Source organism: Echeneis naucrates, chromosome 23, assembly GCF_900963305.1.
Source record: "Echeneis naucrates chromosome 23, fEcheNa1.1, whole genome shotgun sequence".
Classification (NCBI taxonomy): domain Eukaryota; kingdom Metazoa; phylum Chordata; class Actinopteri; order Carangiformes; family Echeneidae; genus Echeneis; species Echeneis naucrates.
The window spans coordinates 389,650-412,610 of NC_042533.1; the positions used below are offsets into that span (position 1 = coordinate 389,650).

Sequence of the window (22,961 nt, forward strand, 5' to 3'; positions counted from 1 at the left end):
AGGACGTGTCCATTGTCCCTCCATCGTGTTTGACTGGTCCCTGTTAATTTCTGAGTGCTGTTAGCGCCGTTAGCAGGCCTGCACTTCATGAAAACTATTTCATCTCTGCAGCATTCAAACATCAATGTGGGGCAGAAATAAAGAACAGCCAGTTATATTTAATGGCTGCAGTTCTTGTCCAGATTACCTTCACAATGAGCTCCACTGGGAAACACTAAGTTAAGTCTCGGTGGAGTTGGAGAGCTCCAAACTCTGAGAATGTTTCAACGTATTTCTAAACAGCCTTTTAATTCCCACAATAAAAAGTGGCCGTATATACTGAGCGTCTTTGTATGGGATTGATTTCTGAGACTATAACCTGTTTCCTGTCAGAAGTGCTCTGTAAGGAGCAGCTCACAAATAATGGAAAATGTTGCTGCTAAGCGAGCTCTAATAGTTGGATCCGGCTCATAAACATGCGGCTGTATATTAGAATTTAATTAACCATCAGAATCACCAGTTTGAGTCCCATTTTTGTGCTGTTTGGTTTGGAGTGAGTTCCACATTCTTCAGGGTGAAGTCAGCGCAGACTCTGACTTTTTTTCATGTATCTGTAATGATTTTACATGTTTATGACTGTGACTCATTGAAAAGAATGTTTTCCATCACTGAGTGAGGTCTTTCTCTGCTGCCACCCACCGCTCCGTCTCCTCCACACACGCCCAGTTAACGCCGCCACATGATGAGCCAAACATCATATTATTGAATGAGCTTTGAACTCTGCAGGTAAAACACCACGTCCAGCTCCAGTCGGTTACTCTCCACCCTTAATCCCACTTTGTTCCATCTTATGCTTTATTTTAAACACAACTACATCCTCAGTTAGAAAACCACCAGAGCAACTGGACCGGGCCTGGACCGGGACCCCAGGAGGGCCCAGGGGGACACAGATGACGTGTCTTGACCCTGAATGTCCTCTATGGTGCTCAGAAATCTTTGTCAGAGTGAGAGGATGTTCTTTTTCGGTGGTGTCTCATGATTTAGCAGAAGAAGCTGCTTTTGTCTTTGGACATCCTACAGAAGATCACTGGAGACACACTGCTCCTTCAGTCCAGAACTCACAGATCCCATCTGGTCTGGGAGGAACCTGAGAGGACGGATGATGCAGAAGAAGCAGCAGTTGGTCTTTTCAGAGGATGGATCCATAAAATTGGGTCTTTTCTGCCTGAACACTGAGTGACGGCTGTAACTGCTGTTCTGCGTCATGATGGCAGAACTTCCACTTCTGAAACTTCTGGAAAGAGCGAGAAAAGGTCAACGCTCCGGCAACAATTGCAGTAAACAGAAGTCAGGACGACGGTGAACAATAAAGTTCTGTGTTCTTGTGCTGCTGGAGTTTGAAGCTGTGTTGAATCATGACATCGAGATCCTTTAACACGAGGCCTGAAGTCTTCACGTTGGTCTCCGATCCAGCTGTGAGTCATGAGGCTTCAGATGGAGCTCTGAGACCTTCTGGTCCTTCACTGCTGCTTTCTCTGCTGCTCAGGCTGGACCTGAACTTCATTTAATCCTCTTTGACTTCATGTTCTTTTCACTAATAAAGTTCGGAAACTCTCAAAATGTTTTATATTTCAGCATCGTGGGAAGTTAAAAGACTCAACAGAAACCGTCTGTTGGAAGTTCATCTGATTAAACATTAGAGACGCTGCCGTTTGAAATCTTCAGGTCAAACTACTGATTACTGCTTTTAAAGCTGGTCTGCTGAACTTCATGCCTTAGACAACAGCGTCACCATGTGGACAGAAGGAGAGCAGCAGCCTGTCAAACCTGATTAATGCACTAAAAAACTAATGCAGAAACGCTGAGCCGATCAGAACTTAATAGTTTATTTGCCTTCACTTGTCAGTGTGAAGGTGCATTCTGGAACTAATTCAGCGTCGATGGAAAAACCACACAGATAAAACATCTTCTATTAGAAGTTTTATTATTTCCCGCACAAAGTGAAAAACTGCTTTAGTAGAAGGTGTTTGGTCTCTTGGTGGTGAAGCGGGGCTTGTGCTGGCGACGCAGGACTCTGTGAGGCAGCGGGAACTTGATCTTGGAGTCCTGAAAGAAGAGGGAGACGAGCAACCTTCAGTTTTTAAAGACTGTTTTAAACTGACAGTAAATCCAGATATTCTTCATGTTGCCAGTTTCAGAACCGCCAGGTTTGCAGACAGAAGCTGGAAATCTGGAAGAGGAATCTGGCTTTTTCTCTGGCGGGTTTTTAAACTGGATCTGACAAACATGGCAGCAGTCCAGAGAGAGGCCCGCCACACGCTAAGAAATGTGACATGTGGGTGGAGACTCACGTGGAACTGCTTGATGGCTGGTCTGCGACACTTGTTGGCAGCGATGACCTGCACCTTCATAATCTGGATGGAGTGGGCGCGAGCACGATGGCGAGCTCCCATATCACGATCTGGAAGACAGAGGATTTAGAGGATCAGGTTTAAGAAAAGCGCAGATCGGGAATCTGGTTGAGGTGTTTTTGGCTGACTGCAGTCAAAATACTGATGAATGGAGTTAGTCTAGAATGGGTCACAGCCAATCAGAGAGTCTCTAGATCAGTCCTGAATGTTTAGGAGTTTGTGTTGGCAGAATAAAGAGCTGATTTTTCATCATTAATGAGCAGAACTCCTGATCAGATAAAGACAGAAACGATCCAAACACATGAGAGGAACTTTTCTGTGGAGGAGGAGGAAACATTCTGAACTGGTCAGACTGAATCAGATGAGTCTGAAGTCAAAAAGCAGGAGATGAAGTTCAAGCAGATGTTGCTTCATCTCTCTGCAGTTTCTAACCAAATCTCATCATCATCAATATTACAGACTGATATCTATTGATCAGCATCAAATGATTCTACTATGGAAGTAAAACCAGCAAGTTTTTAATGACGGAAATTAATAAAAGTTGAATCATTAATCTGAAAACTAAATCTGAATAACATCACAACGAACCAGCCAGTCAGTCAGTCATATTACAAATGGATCTGTATTCTGATGTATTGATTATGGATCCCAAATCAGATCCAAAACAATGCTGCGTGTTCTGTCTGTGTGTACTCACAGCACTGGGTGACGGCTCCAGAGGTGGTCAGGTCTCTATACTCTCTGTACATGTTGTGGGTGCCGCTGCGAGAGTCGTAACGCAGCCAGATACCAAAGTTCTTCACCTTCAAAGGGGTCTTCTCGTGGACCTGGACCAGATCAGAGAAGAAGAAACCATCAGGTTACAGAAACCAGACTTGCAGAATCTGTTTGGACCTCAAACTGGACTCTGAAGGTTCATTATAATTATTATATTAGATGAGTAATTAAAAATCAAACATAAACCGGTTCCTCAAGCTTGTGTGATAACTGAACATCTTTGTTTTTTTGTTTTTTTTTAACTTTCCTTTAACATTTCATTGATAAATGATTAGTTTAGTAATAGATGATCAATAAAGACTGATCAGCTGCAGTTTGAGCTCAGTGTCTGACCTCTTCCCTCCTCTTTTCACCTCCAGCTGCTTCACACAACAGCATCCCCCTCAAACCTGCCGGCTGACAACAGAGCTCGAAGGAGAAAGCAGCTGTAACTTAAAAGCAGTGAAGCTGAGGTGCAGATGCCTACCAGGCCACAGTAGACTGTCTCTCCAGAAGCCTTCTTCATCTTCCTCAGCTGGGAGACAAAGTACCAGAAACGGGACTTGGCCACAACATGGTTGGGGGCAAAGATCCTCATCCGGTATAGGGGGGGGGCAGGATTCTTCGGAGAGGGCAGCAGACGCCCAATGACTTTGTACTCCCGAAGCTGTGTGCAGAAGAAAACAGTGTTAGTGAAGTGAACACGAGGTGTTCACAGTCAGTGTCGATCCTTGAATTCACTTTCAAAGGCACTGCAGCAGCAGAGAAAGGCGACAAGGATCTGGTTTTTGTCTGCACACCAGACAAAGTCCCCTCACAGACAAGATGGGACCTTTGGGTTTGGGTGCACATGTGGTGACATGAACAGAAACAACTGTTAAAAGCGGCAGAGTCAGTGCATGTATTTAGAGACAAATTCAGAAACTTTACTTTTCTGACTTATTTGGGGCTGATGAACCACAAACAAAAATCAATATGACACTAACTTGTGTTTTTCTGTTGCTGCAGGAAAAGTTCAGCTTTAACTTGGTCAAACAAACATTTTAAATAATTACAATAATGATTCTTTTTCAAGAGTCTGATCAAGTCTCTGAAAGGTTTCTATGTTTTACTTTACAGTGATTCTAAATGAAATGTGTAAATATTTCTGCAGCATATTTAGTTATTATTTTAGGTTAGTTTATAATCTGTGTGAAGTATAACGTGCACACAGAACTGTAGATTCAGGGTCAAACAGCAGCAAAAACCTGATCATGTCAACAGCCGGGAACATGTAAACACTTTGTTTTTAGAAGCTCCAAATGTCATTTTAAGAGTTCATCTTTCTAAAGATGAACTATAATCCGCTGAAATAAAACTCCACACTTCAGCCACATTAGCGGCTAACGTTAGCCACATGTCCAACGAGTCGCTTTAAGGAGCGGCCGTTTCCCAGATTATCGATCATTTCGGTGATTAATCTGATGGACAGCAGAACTACACCAGAACGGTCCAATCTGTTGGACAGCAGTTCTCTGGCTGCTGTCCGGCCGTCCACATGGTACCGCGGCCGCCATGTTGGAGCCGCGGAAACCATCGGGCCGAAAACGCCTTAAATCATCACTTTAACGCACACTTCTCTGGAACATTAACGTCCAAATCGGAAGAATATGGTTTTATGTCCCGATATCGGCCGGTTGTGGCCGTGGGTGACCGGCTGAGATGGTTAAATTGAAGGTTTTACGTACTGTGCCGGACGCCTTCATGGTGTCTGCCGCTCACTGCCGCAGAAAAGAGGAAGCAGAAGGGCGGAGACTGCGCATGTCACAAGGACGGAGAGCGGAAGGAGGGAGGGAGGGAGGATCCTTCCTGCTCTTTTGATCAACGTTTAATTTAGATTAACTTCACTTTGATTTTTATTAATTTTAGGCGTATAAAATAGTGCTGAGGGACAGCGCATAAAACATGATACCAAATTAATGGAACAAATTAAAATTGTTGGTTTTAATTTTTTGTTTGTTTTTTTTTTTTTTTTTTTTAGAAAAAACTATCAACGTCCCTACGAGTCAGAAACTAACTTTTAGAAGATTATACATTTATAGCTGTATTTAAAACATCTGTTAATGTGTATAATGTTTATAAATCAATTTTTAATAACGATAAAAATTATATATATTTTAAACGCTGTGGTGAATATCTTCCGGGGTCGTGACCAGGAAGTGGTCTGAGTGGACACGCCGCAGCGCCGCCGGATCGTGTGAGTTGAACCGACGTGCATCTGATTTCTGGAGACTTCGCGGCGGCTCCGCGCAGAGTTAACGGAAGAGGGAGGCGAAACAAACCCGATGAACTGAGGTGTCTTTAAGGTAAGTCCTCCCGGACGCTCCGCTGATCTCTGATCGGCAACGGAGTTTGTAATTTTCACGACTGCAGGTAACGTTTCCGAGCCGCCACGGACCGGCAGAAAATACCGTCAAACTGCCCTCACCTGGCCCACACAGTCCGGGGGGGGGGCGTTCTTAGCTGCCCCCGGTGAGGACCGGACTTTTACCGGGTGTTACTCCGTCAGGGTTCATCCAGGGTGGCAGCTGTGAAGCTAAATAACCGGCTAACCGGAGCTAGCCGGAGTTAGCTGAAGTCAGCTATTTTGTATTGGGTGAAGTTGTTAGCATGTAGCACCGCAGTGTCAACTTTTCGAGGAGTGGCCCGGGAACCGTGTCTCTCTTCGGCCTCCAGCCTCCGACAGGGACATCCGTGTGGATCTTTAACACCTCTTTGTCGACGGTGCTGATGTTTTAAGGCCACTTCAGGGCTGTAAAGTGTTGACTGTGTGTTGCATCATGTGGACGGATCGTCCCTCCATCCTCCCACATCAGACTCAGAGGGAGAACACATGTAGGTTCATCGATTAGTCAGCTTGTTGACCCACAGAAGAAAATCAGAACTTATTTTGATAATCAGTTAATCATCTCAGATAATTGTCAGGTAAAGATTGTCTGAATTGACATCTTGACAGATTTCATGGTCAGGCATGAGTCAACATTAGAAAGGCGATGTTTGGACTTCTGAGGCTCAGTGACATTTACAGGTTTCACTTCAACAATGTTAATGGTGATTATTTAAATTATCAGTTCATCTAATGGCCGTTTTCTTCTTCTTTGGTCTGTAAACTAAGATAATATTCACCTTTAACAAGAAGAAACTGGATCATTGTGGTGAGCAGGTGCAGTTTAATTTTCTGAATAATTCATTTATCATCTAAAATCACTTTTTTAAATTTTATTTATTTATTTTTTTATTTAGTTTAGTTATTTTAGTTTCAGACTAAGCTTGGAAAATGTACTGTCTGACATATTGCCCATTCATCATTTGTAGGATTGTCCCTTCAGTGTTAGTGCACTTTAAGCTTTCCTAAGTGATCACAATCCAAACAGCAAACTGTCTAGTTCAATTAAGTCTCCTTAATTTTCCCCTTAAATGCCCTTATTTGATAATTAAAGTTCTTATAGCAACTCTGTTTCATGATACATGTTGTATCATGTTGTAACTCTGAGCTTTGTGTAGAGCTGATAGTTGTTTTGTCTTGTGAATGTGGTTCTTTGTGTCTGACCTCTGATCGGTCTCCTGATGCAGATGAGACAGACCTACCTGCCAGCAGCAGAGAGGAGTGAACCTGCCCTGGAGGAAAGCTAACCCACGAATGGCCTGCCAGTCTGTCGCTGCAATCATGGACGAGCAGGCCCTGCTGGGGCTCAACCCGAATGCCGACGCCCGTTACAGGCAGAGGGTGAGTCGCAGCATCCTCCTGGTCTTTGGACGTCACTCTTTGTCTCTGAGCTCATGCGGACATAAAAATAATCTCTCTGTACTTTGTTTACCTTCAAAAAACTGTTCCCTGTTGAAACATAACTCCTTTTATATGAGTTTAATTAAAATGTTATACTGTCCATGAGATGAATCTGCAGAGTGAGAGTTTAAATAGAACCAGAACACGGTTGGAAAACCAGATATTGTGTGTCTGCTCAGGCCATGGCGTACTTTGAGCAGCTGAAGGAGTCTCAGGATGCCTGGGAGGTGTGTGCAGAGGCTCTTGCTAAAGGGATTTACAAGTGAGTTTGGTTTTATAATAATTATTCTAATTATAAATACCATGTGTGACAACTTGTGTTTAAATGTGTGTTTGTGGTTTCAGTGATGACCACGTGAAGTTTTTCTGCTTCCAGGTGCTGGAGCACCAGATAAAGTTCAGGTAGAGATGTTCAGTCCTGATGTTTCTCAGAGTTTTACTGAAGAGACTCTTCTTCAGTGTTGTGTTGTTTGTGTTGCAGACATGCTGCTCTTAGTGCTGCTCAGCAGCAGCTGATCAGAGAGACTCTGATGAAGTGGCTCCAGTGTCAGGTAACGTTTCCACACTTCCTGCTGTTTTAATGATAACCATGAATCGCGATTTGTGAGTCAAACTTCCTGCAGACATTTGATATCTTGTGTGTCCCTCTGGTCCACTGCAGCTGATGAACACTCAGCCTGAGAAGCCATTCATCAGGAACAAGGCGGCCCAGGTCTTGGCCCTGACGTTCATCATGGAGTACCTGACCATGTGGCCCAAGTTCTTTTTTGACATCCTGACCCTGGTGGGTCTGAACCCGCACGGCGTTGACATCTACCTGAGGACACTGATGGCCATCGACGCCGAGGTGGTGGACAGAGACATCCTCCACACGCCTGAGGTGAAAGCCCACTGTCTGAGGAGGAGAATGTTAAAGAAGAGCAGAGGTCATGGAAATATTCATTTTGTTCTTCATCAGTTAGATGATTACAGGAAGAGGAGGTTTAGCCCTTCAAAGGCAAACTCAGGAAGTGCAGAATAATTTAGAGACTGTCGCTGAGGTTGATGTCGTACGTTTTCCTCAGGAGACTCGGAGAAACACTTTGATCAAAGACACCATGCGGGAGCAGTGCATCCCCAGCCTGGTGGAGTCCTGGTTCCAGATCCTGCAGACGTACCAGCTGTCCCACCCTGAACTCACCTGCCAGTGTCTGGAGGTGGTGGGAGCCTACGTGTCCTGGATCGACCTGAACCTGATCGCCAACGACCGGTCAGTCCACACACACTCTGAATCAGCACAGAAAACACGTAAGTCTGAACATCTGGCTGTACCTGACAGCATTGTGTGTGCGTTGTGTTGTCAGCTTTGTGAATCTGCTGCTGAGTCAGATGTCGGTGGAGGAGCTGAGGGAGGAGGCCTGTGACTGTCTGTTTGAGATCGTCAACAAAGGGATGGACCCTGTGGACAAAACCAAGCTGGTGGAGTCTCTGTGCCAAGTGCTGCAGTCGGCCGGCTTCTTCAACGTGGAGCAGGTGAGACGTCTTGCTGTTCTGACATCATCATGTGAGCTGGACGAGCTTTTCAGTGATGGAAAATGATCGTACAGACGGAAACCAAAACTGGAAAGCACACTGTGTGAGCGGACAACAGCAAGACTGTAACACAACCAATAACTGCATTTAACAGCATGTACACAACTCTGAGGTCACTGATGTTTGAAACATACACTCTGCTTGTTTGTAAAGATTAATCATGAAGGAATCTTTAATGAAGCGAGGCTCAGACAGGAAACAGCTCTCTTGTTTTCACTTCCTCCTTCCTGTCTGCTCAGGAGGAGGACGTGGACTTCCTGGCCAAGTTCTCTCGCCTGGTGAACGGGATGGGTCAGAGTCTGGTGCTGAGCTGGACCAAGCTGGCCAAGGCCGGCAACGTGAAGGACGCCGCGGAGACGCTGCAGGCGGTGGAGGCCAAGGTGCCGCTGCTGCTGCAACTGCTGGTACACGAAGACGACGACATCTCGGCCAACATTGTCGGCTTCTGCTACGAGTATCTGCACGTGCTCAAACAGGTCAGCGTCAGGATGACGCCTCAGCTGGAAGAGTCACTGCACCTTTGGGGAAATATAAAGCATTTCAGGTAAAAGTGTACATTTTGTCCCATGTCATGTTTGCAGCTCCCTCAGCTGACGGACCAGCAGAAAACCAACATCGAGGCCGTCATGCTCGCCGTCATGAAGAAACTGACGTACGATGACGAGTACAACTTTGAGAACGAGGTGAGTCTGACACCGTCAGCTGTGACATCATCAGAGGGGAGGAGCTGTCTGCTGATCTGTGCTCTGTTCTGTCAGGGCGAGGACGAGGCCATGTTCGTGGAGTACAGGAAACAGCTGAAGATGCTGCTGGACCGCCTGGCTCAGGTCTCCCCTGAGCTGCTGCTGGAGGCCGTTCGCCGAGTCTTCACCAACACCATGCAGTAAGAGTCCTGTTCAGCCTGTGGCCCCTCGCTGCAGGTTATCCTGGTTCAGGTCTGGGCCCTGTGGGTCTCACAGCTGCTTGTCTTGGTCCAGGTCCTGGCAGACGGCTCCGTTCATGGAGGTGGAGGTCGCCATCCGACTGCTCTACATGCTTGGCGAGGCCCTGCCGGCATCTCATGGAGCTCACTTCTCTGGCGACACAGCGAAGACGAGCGCTCTGCAGGACATGATGAGAACGGTGAGTCACATGGTTCCAAGGTCACATGACCCCTCCTCTTTCCACGCTGTTCGCCTCTGTGCTGATGTAGTCTGACTCCAACCCCCTCAGCTGGTGTCGTGTGGCGTTAGCAGCTACCAGCACAGCTCTGTGTCTCTGGAGTTCTTTGAGACGGTCGTTCGCTACGACAAATTCTTCATCGTGGAGCCGCAGCACATTCCAAATGTTCTGGTGAGAAAATCCAGTCCACTTCAGTCCACTTCAGTGCTCTGAATCAGCTCCAACCTGACTAACCCGTGTTGTGTTCACTGTCAGATGACATTTCTGGACCAAAGAGGACTGAGACACAACAGCCCGAAGGTCCGCAGCAGAGTGGCCTACCTGTTTTCTAGATTCATCAAAACCCTGCAGTAAGTCTGAGATCCTGATCCTCTCGAGGCCAGAACAGGATCTGGATCCTTACTGAATAAATGTGTACTGATGAAGTGATGATGATGATGTTCTCTGCTGACAGTAAACACATGAATGCCTTCATCGAGGAAATCCTGACGCGGATCCAGGACTTGCTGGAACTGGCTCCTCCTGTAAGTGCCATGATGTGACATGTCTTTACCCAGAATCCTCAGCCTCAAGGGAAACTGATAAGGGATCGATTATCCTCTGTCCAGGAAAATGGCTTCCCAGCACTGCTGACCAGCGATGACCAGCTCTTCATGTTTGAGACGGCGGGTGTCCTGATTGTGAACAGCGAGTGTCCGGTAGAGAGGAAACAGGCGCTGATGAGGAGTCTGCTGACGCCGCTGATGGACGCTTTCCGTCTGCTGCTCGCCAAACTGCCGCAGGAGACAGAGACAGAGAGACAGGCTGCCCTCGCCGACTGTCTGAGCCACGCTGTGGGATTCGCCAGGTGAGGATCCAGACCCGTCTGTTTCCACGATTCTTGATCCTCAAGTTGAATCCAGATCTGAGGACTGACCTTCTATCGGGTTCTTTCTGAGTCCTCATTGAGGAAGAGAGACTTTTTAAACATGAAACATGCAGTCTTTATAAATGGCTTTATGAGGAGAACAGGATGTGATGTCACTTACCTCATCTTCCTCCCTTGTCTGCGCAGCCGGACCAGTAAGGCCTTCAGCAACAAGCAGACGGTCAAGCAGTGCGGCTGCACGGAGGTCTACAGAGACTGTCTGCAGACCTTCCTGCCTGCGCTGAGCTGCCCTGTCCAGCGGGCGGTGCTGCGCAGCTCAGTGCGCTCCTTCCTGCACCGGATGATCATCTGCATGGAGGAGGAGGTGCTGCCCTTCGTCCCCGCCGCCTCTGAGCACATGCTGAAGGACTGCGAGGCCAAAGACCTGCAGGAGTTCATCCCGCTCATCAGCCAGATCACCGCCAAGTTCAAGGTACGCAGGAGAACCGGCTGTTGTTTAACGGTTGTTCTGAAGGGCTGCCGCGTGACTAACAGGCTTTTTCTCCCGTTGCCATGGCAGCGGCAGGTCTCCCCCTTCCTGCAGCAGGTCTTCATGCCGCTGGTCCTCGCCATCTTTGAGGTGCTGGCCCGGCCAGCGGAAGACAATGACCAGGCGGCGGCTCTGGAGAAACAGATGCTGAGGAGAAGCTACTTCAGCTTCATTCAGACCGTCACGGGGAGCGGGATGAACGAGGTGATGGCCAACCAGGGTGAGTTTACCAGCAGCAGGCGGCGTCTTCTGTCACAGCTTCGTTAAAGCGGTTGGATGACTTGAGTATGTTTGTTTCCAGGAGCAGAAAACATCGAGCGTGTGCTCTTCACCATCATCCAGGGCGCCGTGGACTTCCCCGACCCCATCGCTCAGAAAACCTGCTTCATCATCCTGTCCAAGCTGGTGGAGCTGTGGGGTGAGAATGTCACATGACCTCTCTGTCCTCGCCGTTCTCACCTCCATTCTTGTCTCCTGACGATGATCGATCTGATGCTCCACAGGTGGGAAAGACGGCATGGTGGGCTTCCCCGACTTCATCTACAAACACATCGTCCCCGCATGTTTCCTGGCCCCCCTCAAACCGACCTTTGACCTGTCTGATGCGCAGACAGTCCTGGTGAGTTTCAACATGAGTTCAGTTCAGACCTGATCGCAGGTTCAGCTTCCCAGACTCACCACCGCTCTCTGTGTTCCAGACGTTGTCAGAATGTGCCGTCACACTGAAGATGATTCATCTCAAACGGGTAAATCACTTTGGACCAGCAGTAACTGGGGGGGTCTGATGGGGCGGCCTCAGCGTTCTCATGTAAACAGTTCTATCATCGTTCCCTCAGGGTCCGGAGTGCATCCAGTTCCTGCAGCAGGATTATCTGCCGTCACTGCAGGTGTCTCCAGAAATCTCACAGGTAAGAATCACCCCTAGCCCCGCCCCCTAACCCCTCCCCTCCTTCCTGCTCTGTTTCCCTGAACATCATGTTGTGTTGAGGACTAAAGTACAGGCTGCGTTGTTACCAAATGTTATTAATTGTGTTGAGTTTTTGGTTTTTAACATTTTCCAGACTGTGATTCATCACCGTTGGATGTTATGAGGTGTTTAAGGAAGCTGGATTTTTCAGCTCTGTGCTGATTTGTCATGTTGTGTGTTTGTGAATCAGGAGTTGTGTCAAGTTCTCCAGCAGCCTGACGTCAAAGTGCTGAAAAACTACATCAAGGTAGGACTTCCTTGTGACGTTTGACACCAGTTGGTTTGGTCTGTGGCCTGTCTGATTGGTCCTCTCCTCCCCCTCCCACTAACACCCCTGCAGGCGTTCTTTCAGCAAGCCAAGCTGTAGGACACAACGGGAAGTTCACTGGGATTCTCACAGGAAGTGGGCGAACTCACCACGTTACCACAAAAAAACATGGAACTTAGCATAGGAGCTGCTTTGGCACTTGAAAAGTAAATGCATAACAAAGCCCAGTCTGCCTGACTCAGGACGATGGACTGAAGGTCGGTGGACGGACCCCCACCCCCCGTCCTTCAGAGGGGACGAGCTGTCCACGCCACTGAGAGATGTGGAGGACTCTGTGGGGTTTAGAGGCCGTGTGAGAGGACGCCACCTGTCCTGGAAACATTTGGTAACTGAGGCTCCTGAGGGCCGGGAACCGTAGCTTTACCCTCCTCACAGTAGAAACACATTTCACATGTTTGCCGCCACATAACGAAGAAAAAGGGCTGAGCTGCTTTGTTTTATTTAGAATGTCTTTTCTTTTAGATGGCTGGTTGGTTTTAGTTTGAAGTGAAACCTTGAAGTGTTTTCAGTCGAAGCTTCATCTTCCTCTTCCTCACCTGATCATTGATTATCGTCCACGGAGCCTTTCCCTTTCATGGAACTATGACAGATACTTTTGAATTTCAGATGGAAATGAACATAAAATGGAGGAACAAAGTGTAAATAAGAGAATAAGATGTTAAAAATGTAAATAAGGTTCCTAGTTTCATTTTTTTTTTTTTTTGAATCTTCATTCCCATCTGGAAACGGAAGTATGGAAGCTCATTTCTGCTAGAAAAAAAACAAACCAACAGATAAATTAAAGGTGAAGAATGATTTTAAATTAGAATTCTTGCTGTAAGTTCTTTTGTTAATCATTTTTCTTAACTTTAGTTCTTTAACCTTATGAATAGAAGTTTCTCACTCTGACTAAAGTTGCATCTTTTAGTTTATCAAATTGAATTTTAATATTTTAGTTTGATAAATGTTTTCTTGAATAAATATAAAATCTTTAATTCTGATCTTGTAAAAGACAAAAAAGTTAATTGATGAATGACAGAATTTTTAAAATCATTCTGAACTTATTTTTTTTTTTTTTGGCATATTGAGCTTCCGTAAAACATAAATCTGTTCATTGCCTCGTGTTTGACAGGAAACAGAAGCAGGTCTGAATTTTAAATCGAAGCATTTGTGACAATTCAGGATGATCGATTCATTGATTATTGATTATTATGCAACGCTTTGCTGCGAGCACTGTGAAGGAGCCGTCAGTCAAAACGACGATTTAACTGGAAAAATAAACACATTCAGCGACAGTGAATGACCCGCCGCCATCATGGCCGCCGCCGCCGCCCCTCTGTCAGTTTTTAAAATCATTTTTTCCTCGTTTGGTTTATTTGCCTTCAGTTTGATCTTTGTTGATAGAGAAGTGCCTGAACATTGTTTTCAATTCAACTTAAAACCCCAAATCAAATAAATCAAACCAGTTTAAAGTGAAAGTCTGGTTTTATTCTACGTCAGCAAAGCAAAAAAAAAAAGTTTTCTTTACTGAGGAGGAATGCACATTTGGATTTAAAGATATTTGTTCTTTCGTTTGATGTCACACTTTAGATTTGTTGACAGGAAATAAAATATCACCAGACTTTCACTTTTAATTAAAAAATAATCAACAACCTGGAAATTCTATTTCTGAATTGCGCATTTATTGATTTGAGATAATCGGGGGAACAAAAACTTCAAAAAAGTTTACTGGAAGAAAAAAAAAGATGGAATTTCTCATAAATTAAAGGTGAATGATGAATAAAAGCAGCCGAATGAAGCTCACAAATAAACAGATTTTAGATAATTGATGCCAGATTAGAGGAAGCTTTAAGGGAATTATCAGGAGATAAGACACCATCAGTGAAACTGTACGAAGATTAATTTTTCTGTCTGTAAATAGATATATAAATGTTGAAATATCTCCAGACTGTAGATTTTTTTTTTTTTTCAGCTTTCAAGCTGTAAAGTTTTGCAGCCAAACAGAATTCAAAAATAACATTTTAAGTGTTAAAGGTGCTTTTAGTTTTTTTTCATCAGTTCGGTTCCCTTTAAAAATCCTTCTGTTACGTTTCTTCAGTTTAAGTCTTAAAGTTTATTGCTGTAGTTATTTGATTTAAATTCAAATTTGTGACAAACTCCTTTTTAAGGTCTTCTCAGTTTTAAATCTGTTACGACACTAAATGTTCGAATAGAAAAAGACAGTGTGCACTTCATCAACAAAGACACAAAATCCCGAAGATGTTTTAGTGTCGCTGCAAACCGACGGCTTTGTTTTCTCTCCAGAACACGTCAGATTATATTTAACCTCTGAAATCAGCTCGGTTTGTTGTTTTGATGAGTTTTCTGAGTTTTTGATGTCGGCTGAAGACTCGATGTGCCGCTCCAACAAAAACTTGCCAAATTGATGAATTTTTTCATTGATGGTGAAACGTGCTGATTTATTTTTTGATATGGTGAAGAACCTTCTGTTAGAACCAATAAAGTGTTTACTCATTCAGAACGAAGTTTACTGTCTTCTGTAAGCTGGAATGAGCCCCACCGCAAAACTAACAGGAAATACTGCTCTCATGAAGACCTGGACCTGGTCTGGACCAGGTTTAGCTCAAAGTAACATCCGTATGAACCACAAAACATCAAAAATCTTAATTTCACATTTTCGGTCTTTATTCGGACCACAGATTCTGCTGAAACACAAAACTGACTTTCTGTCAGAAAATTATTTTCAGCCATATGCGCTTCAACATAAATTCAAAAAGAAAAAGAGCTTCGGCTTCCAGATTCCTGTGCATTCTGCTGTTTTTTTTGTAAACTGTCTTTAAATAAAGTGTTGAGCAGCTTCATCCTTTAATGACCGCGATCGGTCTCAGTTTTATTGCCTTCTTACTGATTCCAGCATCGTGACATGTGTTGACGACGTCCGTCACGTTTTTATATGACTCCGGGGCCTGGAGGGAAAAATGGACATGAATACAACTAAAAGAAAAGATTCACCAAAAACATTAGAAATATTATGAAACAGCAAAATTATGTAACACATGGATGTTTAAATACAAACTAAACTAGAGTAAAAATCGTTGAAACGTTTCCCACCTCCTCCATCACCAGTTTGGGCGACGCCACCCGGATGGCGATGCCCTGGTCAGCCAGTTTGTCCAGGACGTCCTGGAAATCCAGGTTCCTTCTGGACTTGGCTCTGGAGAGAGCGCGGCCCTGAAACAGGAGGACAATGAAGAGGTCACCGTGGAGCCGAAGAACAAAGTCCAGGTCTGGGGGATGGAACTCTTACCGCTCCGTGACAGGTGGTCCCAAACGTCTCCGTCATTCCCTGCTCCGTCCCTGTCAGCACGTAACTGCAGGTTCCCATCGTCCCTCCAATCAGCACCGGCTGACCTGTCAGCTGATCCAATCAAAACACAGGAAACCTCGGATGAGACCTGCAGCTAACTAACGTCCCATCACATGATGTTTGAGGATGGCTGTACCTGGTAGTCTACTGGGATGAGGGGGTGGTGTGGTGGGAAGGCCCGGGTGGTTCCTTTGCGGTGGACCAGCAGAGTCCTCTGTTTCCCGTCCACCATGTGTTCTTCCACCTTGGCAATGTTGTGAGAGACGTCGTAGATGACGTGCATGTCCAGGTCGTCTGGTGTTGTGCTGAAGACCTCGGAGAAGGCCTGAAAGACAGACACACAATCAGGATCAGGACCTGGACCTTTATGGGGCCCGGCAGCCCCAGCCGGTCTCTACCTGTCTGGTGAGGAAGGTCATGGACGAGCGGTTGACCCAGGCGTAGTTTCCTGCGGCGGCCATCCCCTTCAGATAGTCCTGACCCTCCTGTGAGGTGATGCGAGCGCAAGCCAGCTGACGGTCGTTCACTGTGATCTTATCCCTCTTCATCGCCTTCTCCATGGCAACCAGGGCATCTGCCAACAACAAGTTTGTTTACAGGCTGAATCACAAAATATGTTCTTGTCCACGTGGATCCGGTCTTTAATGGACGTTTCCTTGAAGAAAGAAGGAGGAGCCGGTTCCTGTCCCTCAGACTGGTGTCCTACCTGTGGCCACCTGGTGTCCGAGTCCTCTGCTGCCGCTGTGGATCATCACACACACTTGGCCTTTGTGGTCGATGCCCATTTTCTTGGCGGCGTAGTCGTTGTAGATCTCGTCCACCACCTGGATCTCAGCGTAGTGGTTTCCAGCTCCCAGAGTTCCCAGCTTCAACACAGACACACAGGCTCCGGTGATGTTGAGGTTAACCCCCCCCCCCCCCAATTCTACACCAGTGTATGGACTGTGGGCGTGTCTGAGTGAGCCCACGAAGCCCAGGGGCTGCTGGGATACCTGCGGCAGGCCTCTCTTCTTGGCCTTGGAGGAGACCTTGTTGGGGTCGGCCTGCAGCATCCTGCCGTACTCCTCGCAGTGCTCCTTGTCCTCGGCCCAGGCGTAGCCTTCCCTCAGAGACCAGTCCACCCCCATCTCCAGAGCCTCCTCCAGGTCCCTGATGATGCACAGGTGAGACAGGTGGGAGAGGTGAGACAAGTGAGACATCTGGACAGAGCTGGTGCTGGTGGGTCTGTCCTCACTTGGCTGCCATGGGGATGACTCCTTTGGACCCGACTCCCACCGGGATGTGGTTGAACAGAGACTGAGCCAGCTGCTCCTTCACCGGCTGGACGTCGCGCTCGTCCAAGTTGGTTCTCAGCAGACGGACGCCACAGTTGATGTCGAAGCCGACGCCCCCTAAGGGAGGATTATCCGCTGAAGTCACAATAATCTGCTGACGAGGAACTGAGACAGGCCAAAAGGCCGTGTGGACGATTCCGTACCTGGAGACACCACGGCTTCTGGGTCGTTCATGTCGAAGGCCGCCATGTTCCCGATAGCAAACCCGTATCCCGAGTGGACGTCAGGGAGGCCAATGGACCTCTGTGGGACAATGAGATGACCTTTGACCTTGAGCAGATCCTTCCCTCATGTCTCAGAGGGTTTATGAAGAATGGAGTTACTCACGTGGACGATCCCCGGCAGCGCCGCCACGTTTCCAATCTGCTTCATGGCTGGAAGGAACCCCCCCACACCTGAGGAGAAACAGAGCATAAACCAATGAGAGGAGGCGTCAGAGGAGCCTGATGGAGAGCGTCAGTCAGGTCCATCAGCTGAGCAAACCTCCACCACGGCAGGCGTTCCGAAGCTCCTCGAACATCAGCTTCTCCAGAGAATCGTTGACGTAGAAGTTTCCTTCAACCTGAACAGACAGATGTTACAGATCCAGCTGCCACACAACTCTGTTCACTCATGTTTATGGTTTATTTGGTTCATTAAGAGTAAATGTTAGTGTTTACACAGGTTGGCTTTCATATAAAAGCATCAAATGAGTTAAATGTCCGGATGCTGCGGTTTTCTACTGATTTTCCTGATTTCAAACATAACATAACCCGAATGTCTGACTTTGATCTGAATCATTTAAATGAATTATGTCCTGCTCGAAACAGAAACCCATTTTTAATAATAAAGCCTGCAGCGGGCTCCTCCCGTCAGCAGTTACGCCATTGAGCTTCATCAGCTGATTTTTATGTGACCACATTAAGTAGCTTATCGTCGTATTTTCAGTGTTTCTGGTTAAAGTCACTAACTAACCCACAGCTCACCAGGCTAACAGGCTAACAGGCTAACGGGTTAGCCGTTAACGTGCCCTCACCTTCATGTTGGGAACAAATCCTTTTTTAATTCTCCAGCAGTTGCTGCTGATTTTGTCCAGAAATTGCAGCTCATCGTTGTAACTTCGGCTCATTTTTCATTCGTGAAGATTTTTAGGATTTTCACGCTGCGTGTCTGCCACGGCTGTACGGAAAGCCGAGAGGACTTTGGACTGGAAAACGCGGTTGGTATTTGAGCTTGACGCATGAAATACAAAAAATTGTTCTGACAGAATATGAAACTCAGAGTTTTACTAAATAAAACTTTAACACAAAATTAAGAGGTTGTTTAGAGTTTTCACTGTCTTTTTTAACTATTAAAAAAATTTATGAAAAGTCATCGCTGTCCTGCTCGCTTTCCGTCGTTGTAGTCAAACTTTAGTCAGTAAGTCGATAACGACAGCCATAGTATTTCCGCTTTCCCAAAGAAAAGCATTTATTATGAATTTAATTCTGGACCCAGTCGGTTGAGCTTCAGTCTGATAAACTAAATTATATATTTATGTCAAGTAACACACCGAATGAATATTTACACATTTTCTGAGTTTTCTCTAAGTAAATCTCCTCATGTCTGTATTTACTTTGAAAAGCTCCACCGGAAACGGTAAATTGTCTGTGCGGGCACGTCGCAGCTGTCCAGTCTTCGCCTGTTGGTGTTTACGTGCAGCATAAAATCCAGAAATGTCCTGAAGCTTCCTGAATGTGCTCACTTCGACCCATCAGGTGAGTGTTTCTGTGCTCTAACCGGTTAATTCCGTTAACTAAACTAAAACTAACCAGCTTCTCTGTTACGCACCAACTTAGCAACGTTAACGAACGTCCAGAAACGAAAACGAAACTTCCCATCTGAAATAACAAACTTCGCTTTCACCCGTTCAGACTTTCCTGCCTCTTTTTATTTAACGTCAATCAACTGAAATTTAAAGTTGCATGAATCTGAAAATGTAATGAAAAAATCAAAATTAGAAAATGAGGCAGTTTAAACTCAAAGATGAAAACAACGGTGGTGAACGTTGAAAGATAAAAATGGTTGATTGCTAACGAAGTTCTGCTTCGTTTAACTTTCAGTCTTCAGCAGAACAAATGAAATTCTGCTGTTTAAAGTTAAACATCATCACACAGTTAAATGGAATAAAGTCAGAGATTAAAAAATTTCAGTTAGTAATAAGTTCTGTCCCAACAGGAACCTTCACATCGACCTCCATGAACTTTCCACCACGTTTTACTTCTAACCAGTTTGATGCTGTAAAATTCGTTTTTATAATAGTTTGTGGTCTGATCTGGGATATTTCAGCAGTTTGGAGAAGATCCTGTCTCAACAGGACAGCGTCTCTGTGAACTTGATCTGTTTGACGCTCATCGCTGCTCATTTTCTGTCCACAGCATGAAGCTGAGGATCCGGATCAATGGGAACACCAGCAGGGTGGACTTGGAGGGAGAAGAACCCAGTTTGAAGGAGCTCATAGACCACATCAAGGAGACTCTTCTGTCCACTCAGGGACTCAGGTCAGACATCAGCCCAGAGACGCAGTCCAACACCAACTCCTGTCTCAGAGTTTCAGGTTGTGTCCCCGATGGACGGGACGGCTGACTGCTTCCTGTTTGTGTCTCAGTCCAGACACAGAGTTCGGTTTATCTCTAAACGGCTCTGAGCGTCTCTCAGACACCGGACAGACTCTGTCGTCCTGCAGCATCGTGTCTGGAGATCTGATCTGTGTCCTCCTGCCAGAGTCTGCAGTGACTGCCGCGGCAGCAGGCCCAGAGCATCGGGGGGAACAGAGGAACATAAATGCTGCCATGACACCTGAGCAGGTGAGTGATTCATCGTCTTTCTACATCCTTTAATGGTCTGAGGTTAAATGAAAACCTTCCTGTATCTGTTAATCATTCTGATTCTGTTCTGAACTCAGCCTAGCAGCAGCAGCGGCAGCCCTGTATCCCCCCCACAGTCCTACTCTGAGGCCGCCGCCCCCAGCTGGGAGCCCATGCTGTGCAGCGAGGCGGAGGAGGGTCAGGCTCCTCTGTCTCTGGAGCTTCTCTACCACGCAGCCCAGACCAGCAGCCCCAGTGACGCCGTCATGGTGGCCGGAAACCTGCTGATGCTAGAAACGGGCTTCGTCCCTCAGGTGAGACTCCTGTCTCTCTGGATCATGTTAGATCACAGCTGATGAAGAATTACAGACTGCTCTACAAATACGGAGTAGAATTCAGTGAATTTATCATTTTTTCTTGGAATTAAAAAATGTAGTGAATGATCTTTGACTCAGATGTTTGTTTTCCAGATAAACTTGTGAAATCTTTTTGTGCTGTTTGTGTAACAAACGCTCATGAACTCTTCAGGCTCATCCTAACTTTTTCACTTCCTATTTGCTCGACTGATCAGTCAGTAGACGAGTCGCTGCCACATAAATGAAACCAACATTGTTCTGTGTGTGCAGGGCTCTGAGCTGAAGCCTGCAGAGATGCCTGCTGGGTGGAGATCCACAGGTGGAGTCTACAGGCTGCAGTACACACACCCTCTGTGTGAGAACAGCCTGGCCATGGTGGTGGCGGTGTGTATGGGACCTGTGCTCGTCATCAACGGTGATTCACACGCACATCTTTAACTGACATCCACTCAGAGAGAAGCTAACAGGATCCACGAAACAGTGACTGAACAGACTGTCTTTTTTCTGCAGCCACTCTGAAGTTGAACCAATCGGTCGACGCGGTTCGTAAGCTGTGTCTGAATCCGTCCAGCTACGTGACCAATGAGTGGCCAGGTACAGCTCTGATTGGTTGATTTGTGACCGCACCCCGTGTCAGAGTTTCTGTTAATAACTGTACTGCGATGTCATGTCTCTGCCATTCAGGGGAAAGCGCAGCGGCAGCATTCAAAGATTTGAGAAAACTCTCTCGAGTGTTCAAGGACCAGATGGCGTACCCGCTGATCGCCGCCGCAAGAGAAGGTACAGAGCAGGAGGGTCGAGTTTAGACCAATCAGGTTTTAAATTAAGAATCTGTTATTTCAGCCTGAAGCACAAACAGCAGCTGTGTCCCAGTTCAGGGGCCTCGTCCTCTGGAGGATCGGGACAAGACCCTGAAATGGGACACAGCTCATACTGAAACAGTCCAATCACTTCCTGTCTGAAGTCCCCTGCTGACTCTGGCTGACTCTGGTCTCCAGCGATGGCTCTGCCAGTGGCGTTCGGTCTGGCTGCTCTTCCTCCAGAGCTTCTGCTGCGCGTCCTCCGGCTGCTGGACATCGTCTCCGTGGTGAGACTGTCCGCCGTCTGCAGACACTTCAACGCCTCCACCGCAGACTCGTCTCTGTGGAGACACCTGTACCGCCGAGACTTCACAGGTGAGGCTGGACCAGCAGAGTCCAGATCCACCATGACTGAGTGAGTTTGTTTGAAAGTCTGATGTCTGTGCTGTTGTTCAGATCCAGATCCCAGCAGGTCCATGGACACGGACTGGAAGGAGGTGAGGAATCAGACCCGGTTAACGTGAATGATCAGGATCAAAGTCTCGGTGCTCTTCTGACTTCTATTTGTCTTCCAGCTTTATAAAAGGTTCTACAAGCTTCGCTGTGAAAATCGACATGTGGTCCGCCATCGCTCCCTCCCCCACTTCCACAGAAACCCCTGGGACATCTTCGGCTCCCTGCCCGTGCCCCTACACCCCCCGCTGCCTGGCATCATCGGGGGGGACTATGACCAGAGACCAAACCTGCCCCGTGGCCTCCTGCCCCGCCCCCGCTACGACCCCATCGGTCCCCCCCGAGTTGTGGACGGTCGACCTCTGAACGACCTCCGCAGAGCTCGGCCAATGGGAGGACGACCTGCTGACGTCCGGCGAGGATTCATCTGACCTGTGGACCCGGGTCTGGATTCAGGACTGAACTGAGCAGAAATAAAAACCAGGCCTGTCAAACCAGAGTCCACGAACATTTTGGTGGTGTGTTGAGGTGTCACTGTCACACCTGTGGGGACAAGGTCAGCCATTAGACTGCTTCAGAATAAAGGTCATCGCGTAGTTTCAGTTATTGATACATTCATGTTTTTATTTTGATAAAAATATTACTGTGAATTTTCAGCGTTAACATAAAATAATACGTATAAACATTTACTAAAAAACTAAAATGGTTAAATGTGCAGAAAAAATGACTAAAGTACTAATATTTCCCTCCATTGAGTGTTTTGCACTCCGTTTGAGCAAAATAATAGATTCAATAGTTGGAATAATAAAAATAAAAGTACTTGTGGGAAATCGAATTGTATCTTCAATCAAATTATTATATGACAAAATCATTATAAACAAGCAGCAGCATGGATTGATCAATAACAATAAACAGTATTTTCTTTATTTTGTAATTTCTGCATTTTGATGTTGCGTCATCATTTTGTTACGTCATCATTAATTTACTTCACTAATTATTTCTGTTATGAAATTATTGTATTAAAGCTTAAAGGCTAAACAATGACGTCATCTTTTGGCTGAAGACAAAGGGTGCACTCACTTCCGGACACCCGGCGGCCCGGTTCTGTCCGGAGGGGCGGGGTTTGGCTCGTGTCGGACTCTCAGCTGTTCGGTTCGGAACACGTTTGATTAGAATCGAACGGGCCTCTAGAAAAACGATTTAAAAAATCCAGTCGAAGCTCGAACAGCGCAGACAGACAACAAATAAACGACTCAATGATTCTGTTTGAATAAATCATGTCTGTCTCCACACCCACCAGGGGGCGTTTGATTTGGGACTCGCTGAGCGCCGGAGGTGTGAGATCATAGTGTTTCTGATTTCATTCCACCTTAAATAAAACAAACAAACAAACAAACAACAACAAAACCCAGAAGCACAAACTGGGTCCTGTTCCAGAGAGACGAAATTT

General features: G+C 46.3%; 4 protein-coding genes and 1 non-coding gene across 6 annotated transcripts; 2 read left to right on the forward strand and 3 right to left on the reverse strand.

Annotated features, from left to right (window-relative positions):
* Positions 1 to 1,944: 1,944 nt before the first annotated feature.
* Positions 1,945 to 4,956, reverse strand: rpl18a (ribosomal protein L18a). The gene is made up of 5 exons (XM_029495222.1): positions 4,874 to 4,956; positions 3,634 to 3,813; positions 3,088 to 3,217; positions 2,331 to 2,440; positions 1,945 to 2,085 (listed from the first exon to the last, which is right to left on the reverse strand). Exons 1-5 carry the CDS (start codon positions 4,889 to 4,891, stop codon positions 1,993 to 1,995), a joined length of 531 nt encoding a protein of 176 aa, XP_029351082.1. The 5' UTR covers positions 4,892 to 4,956; the 3' UTR covers positions 1,945 to 1,992.
* Positions 3,866 to 3,997, reverse strand: LOC115037245 (small nucleolar RNA SNORA68). The gene has a single exon (XR_003840455.1). It is a non-coding gene; the product is annotated as a small nucleolar RNA SNORA68 (small nucleolar RNA).
* A 397-nt stretch (positions 4,957 to 5,353) lies between the features above and the next one.
* xpot (exportin, tRNA (nuclear export receptor for tRNAs)) lies at positions 5,354 to 14,975 on the forward strand. 2 transcript variants are annotated; one of them, XM_029495498.1, is made up of 24 exons: positions 5,354 to 5,491; positions 6,759 to 6,912; positions 7,152 to 7,234; positions 7,318 to 7,374; positions 7,454 to 7,523; positions 7,634 to 7,852; positions 8,037 to 8,221; positions 8,316 to 8,484; positions 8,784 to 9,020; positions 9,126 to 9,227; positions 9,303 to 9,427; positions 9,522 to 9,666; positions 9,757 to 9,876; positions 9,961 to 10,055; positions 10,160 to 10,229; positions 10,314 to 10,552; positions 10,760 to 11,045; positions 11,139 to 11,322; positions 11,404 to 11,520; positions 11,606 to 11,721; positions 11,801 to 11,848; positions 11,939 to 12,010; positions 12,260 to 12,316; positions 12,410 to 14,975. In XM_029495498.1, exons 2-24 carry the CDS (start codon positions 6,826 to 6,828, stop codon positions 12,434 to 12,436), a joined length of 2,910 nt encoding a protein of 969 aa, XP_029351358.1. In that variant the 5' UTR covers positions 5,354 to 5,491; positions 6,759 to 6,825; the 3' UTR covers positions 12,437 to 14,975. The 2 variants fall into 2 exon arrangements, with proteins under 2 accessions (XP_029351358.1, XP_029351357.1); XM_029495497.1 differs by having other exon boundaries at positions 11,133 to 11,322; positions 12,410 to 14,974.
* A 161-nt stretch (positions 14,976 to 15,136) lies between these two features.
* On the reverse strand, positions 15,137 to 18,439 carry rtcb (RNA 2',3'-cyclic phosphate and 5'-OH ligase). The gene is made up of 12 exons (XM_029495499.1): positions 18,093 to 18,439; positions 17,561 to 17,639; positions 17,405 to 17,472; positions 17,221 to 17,320; positions 16,978 to 17,134; positions 16,736 to 16,892; positions 16,450 to 16,609; positions 16,142 to 16,317; positions 15,880 to 16,068; positions 15,684 to 15,794; positions 15,488 to 15,607; positions 15,137 to 15,342 (listed from the first exon to the last, which is right to left on the reverse strand). The coding sequence occupies exons 1-12, from the start codon at positions 18,183 to 18,185 to the stop codon at positions 15,235 to 15,237; spliced, it is 1,518 nt and encodes a 505-aa protein (XP_029351359.1). The 5' UTR covers positions 18,186 to 18,439; the 3' UTR covers positions 15,137 to 15,234.
* Positions 18,440 to 18,708: 269 nt separating this feature from the next.
* fbxo7 (F-box protein 7) lies at positions 18,709 to 22,539 on the forward strand. The gene is made up of 10 exons (XM_029494763.1): positions 18,709 to 18,813; positions 19,474 to 19,596; positions 19,704 to 19,902; positions 20,001 to 20,216; positions 20,529 to 20,673; positions 20,769 to 20,852; positions 20,943 to 21,038; positions 21,257 to 21,433; positions 21,515 to 21,555; positions 21,634 to 22,539. The coding sequence occupies exons 1-10, from the start codon at positions 18,791 to 18,793 to the stop codon at positions 21,940 to 21,942; spliced, it is 1,413 nt and encodes a 470-aa protein (XP_029350623.1). The 5' UTR covers positions 18,709 to 18,790; the 3' UTR covers positions 21,943 to 22,539.
* Positions 22,540 to 22,961: the final 422 nt, after the last annotated feature.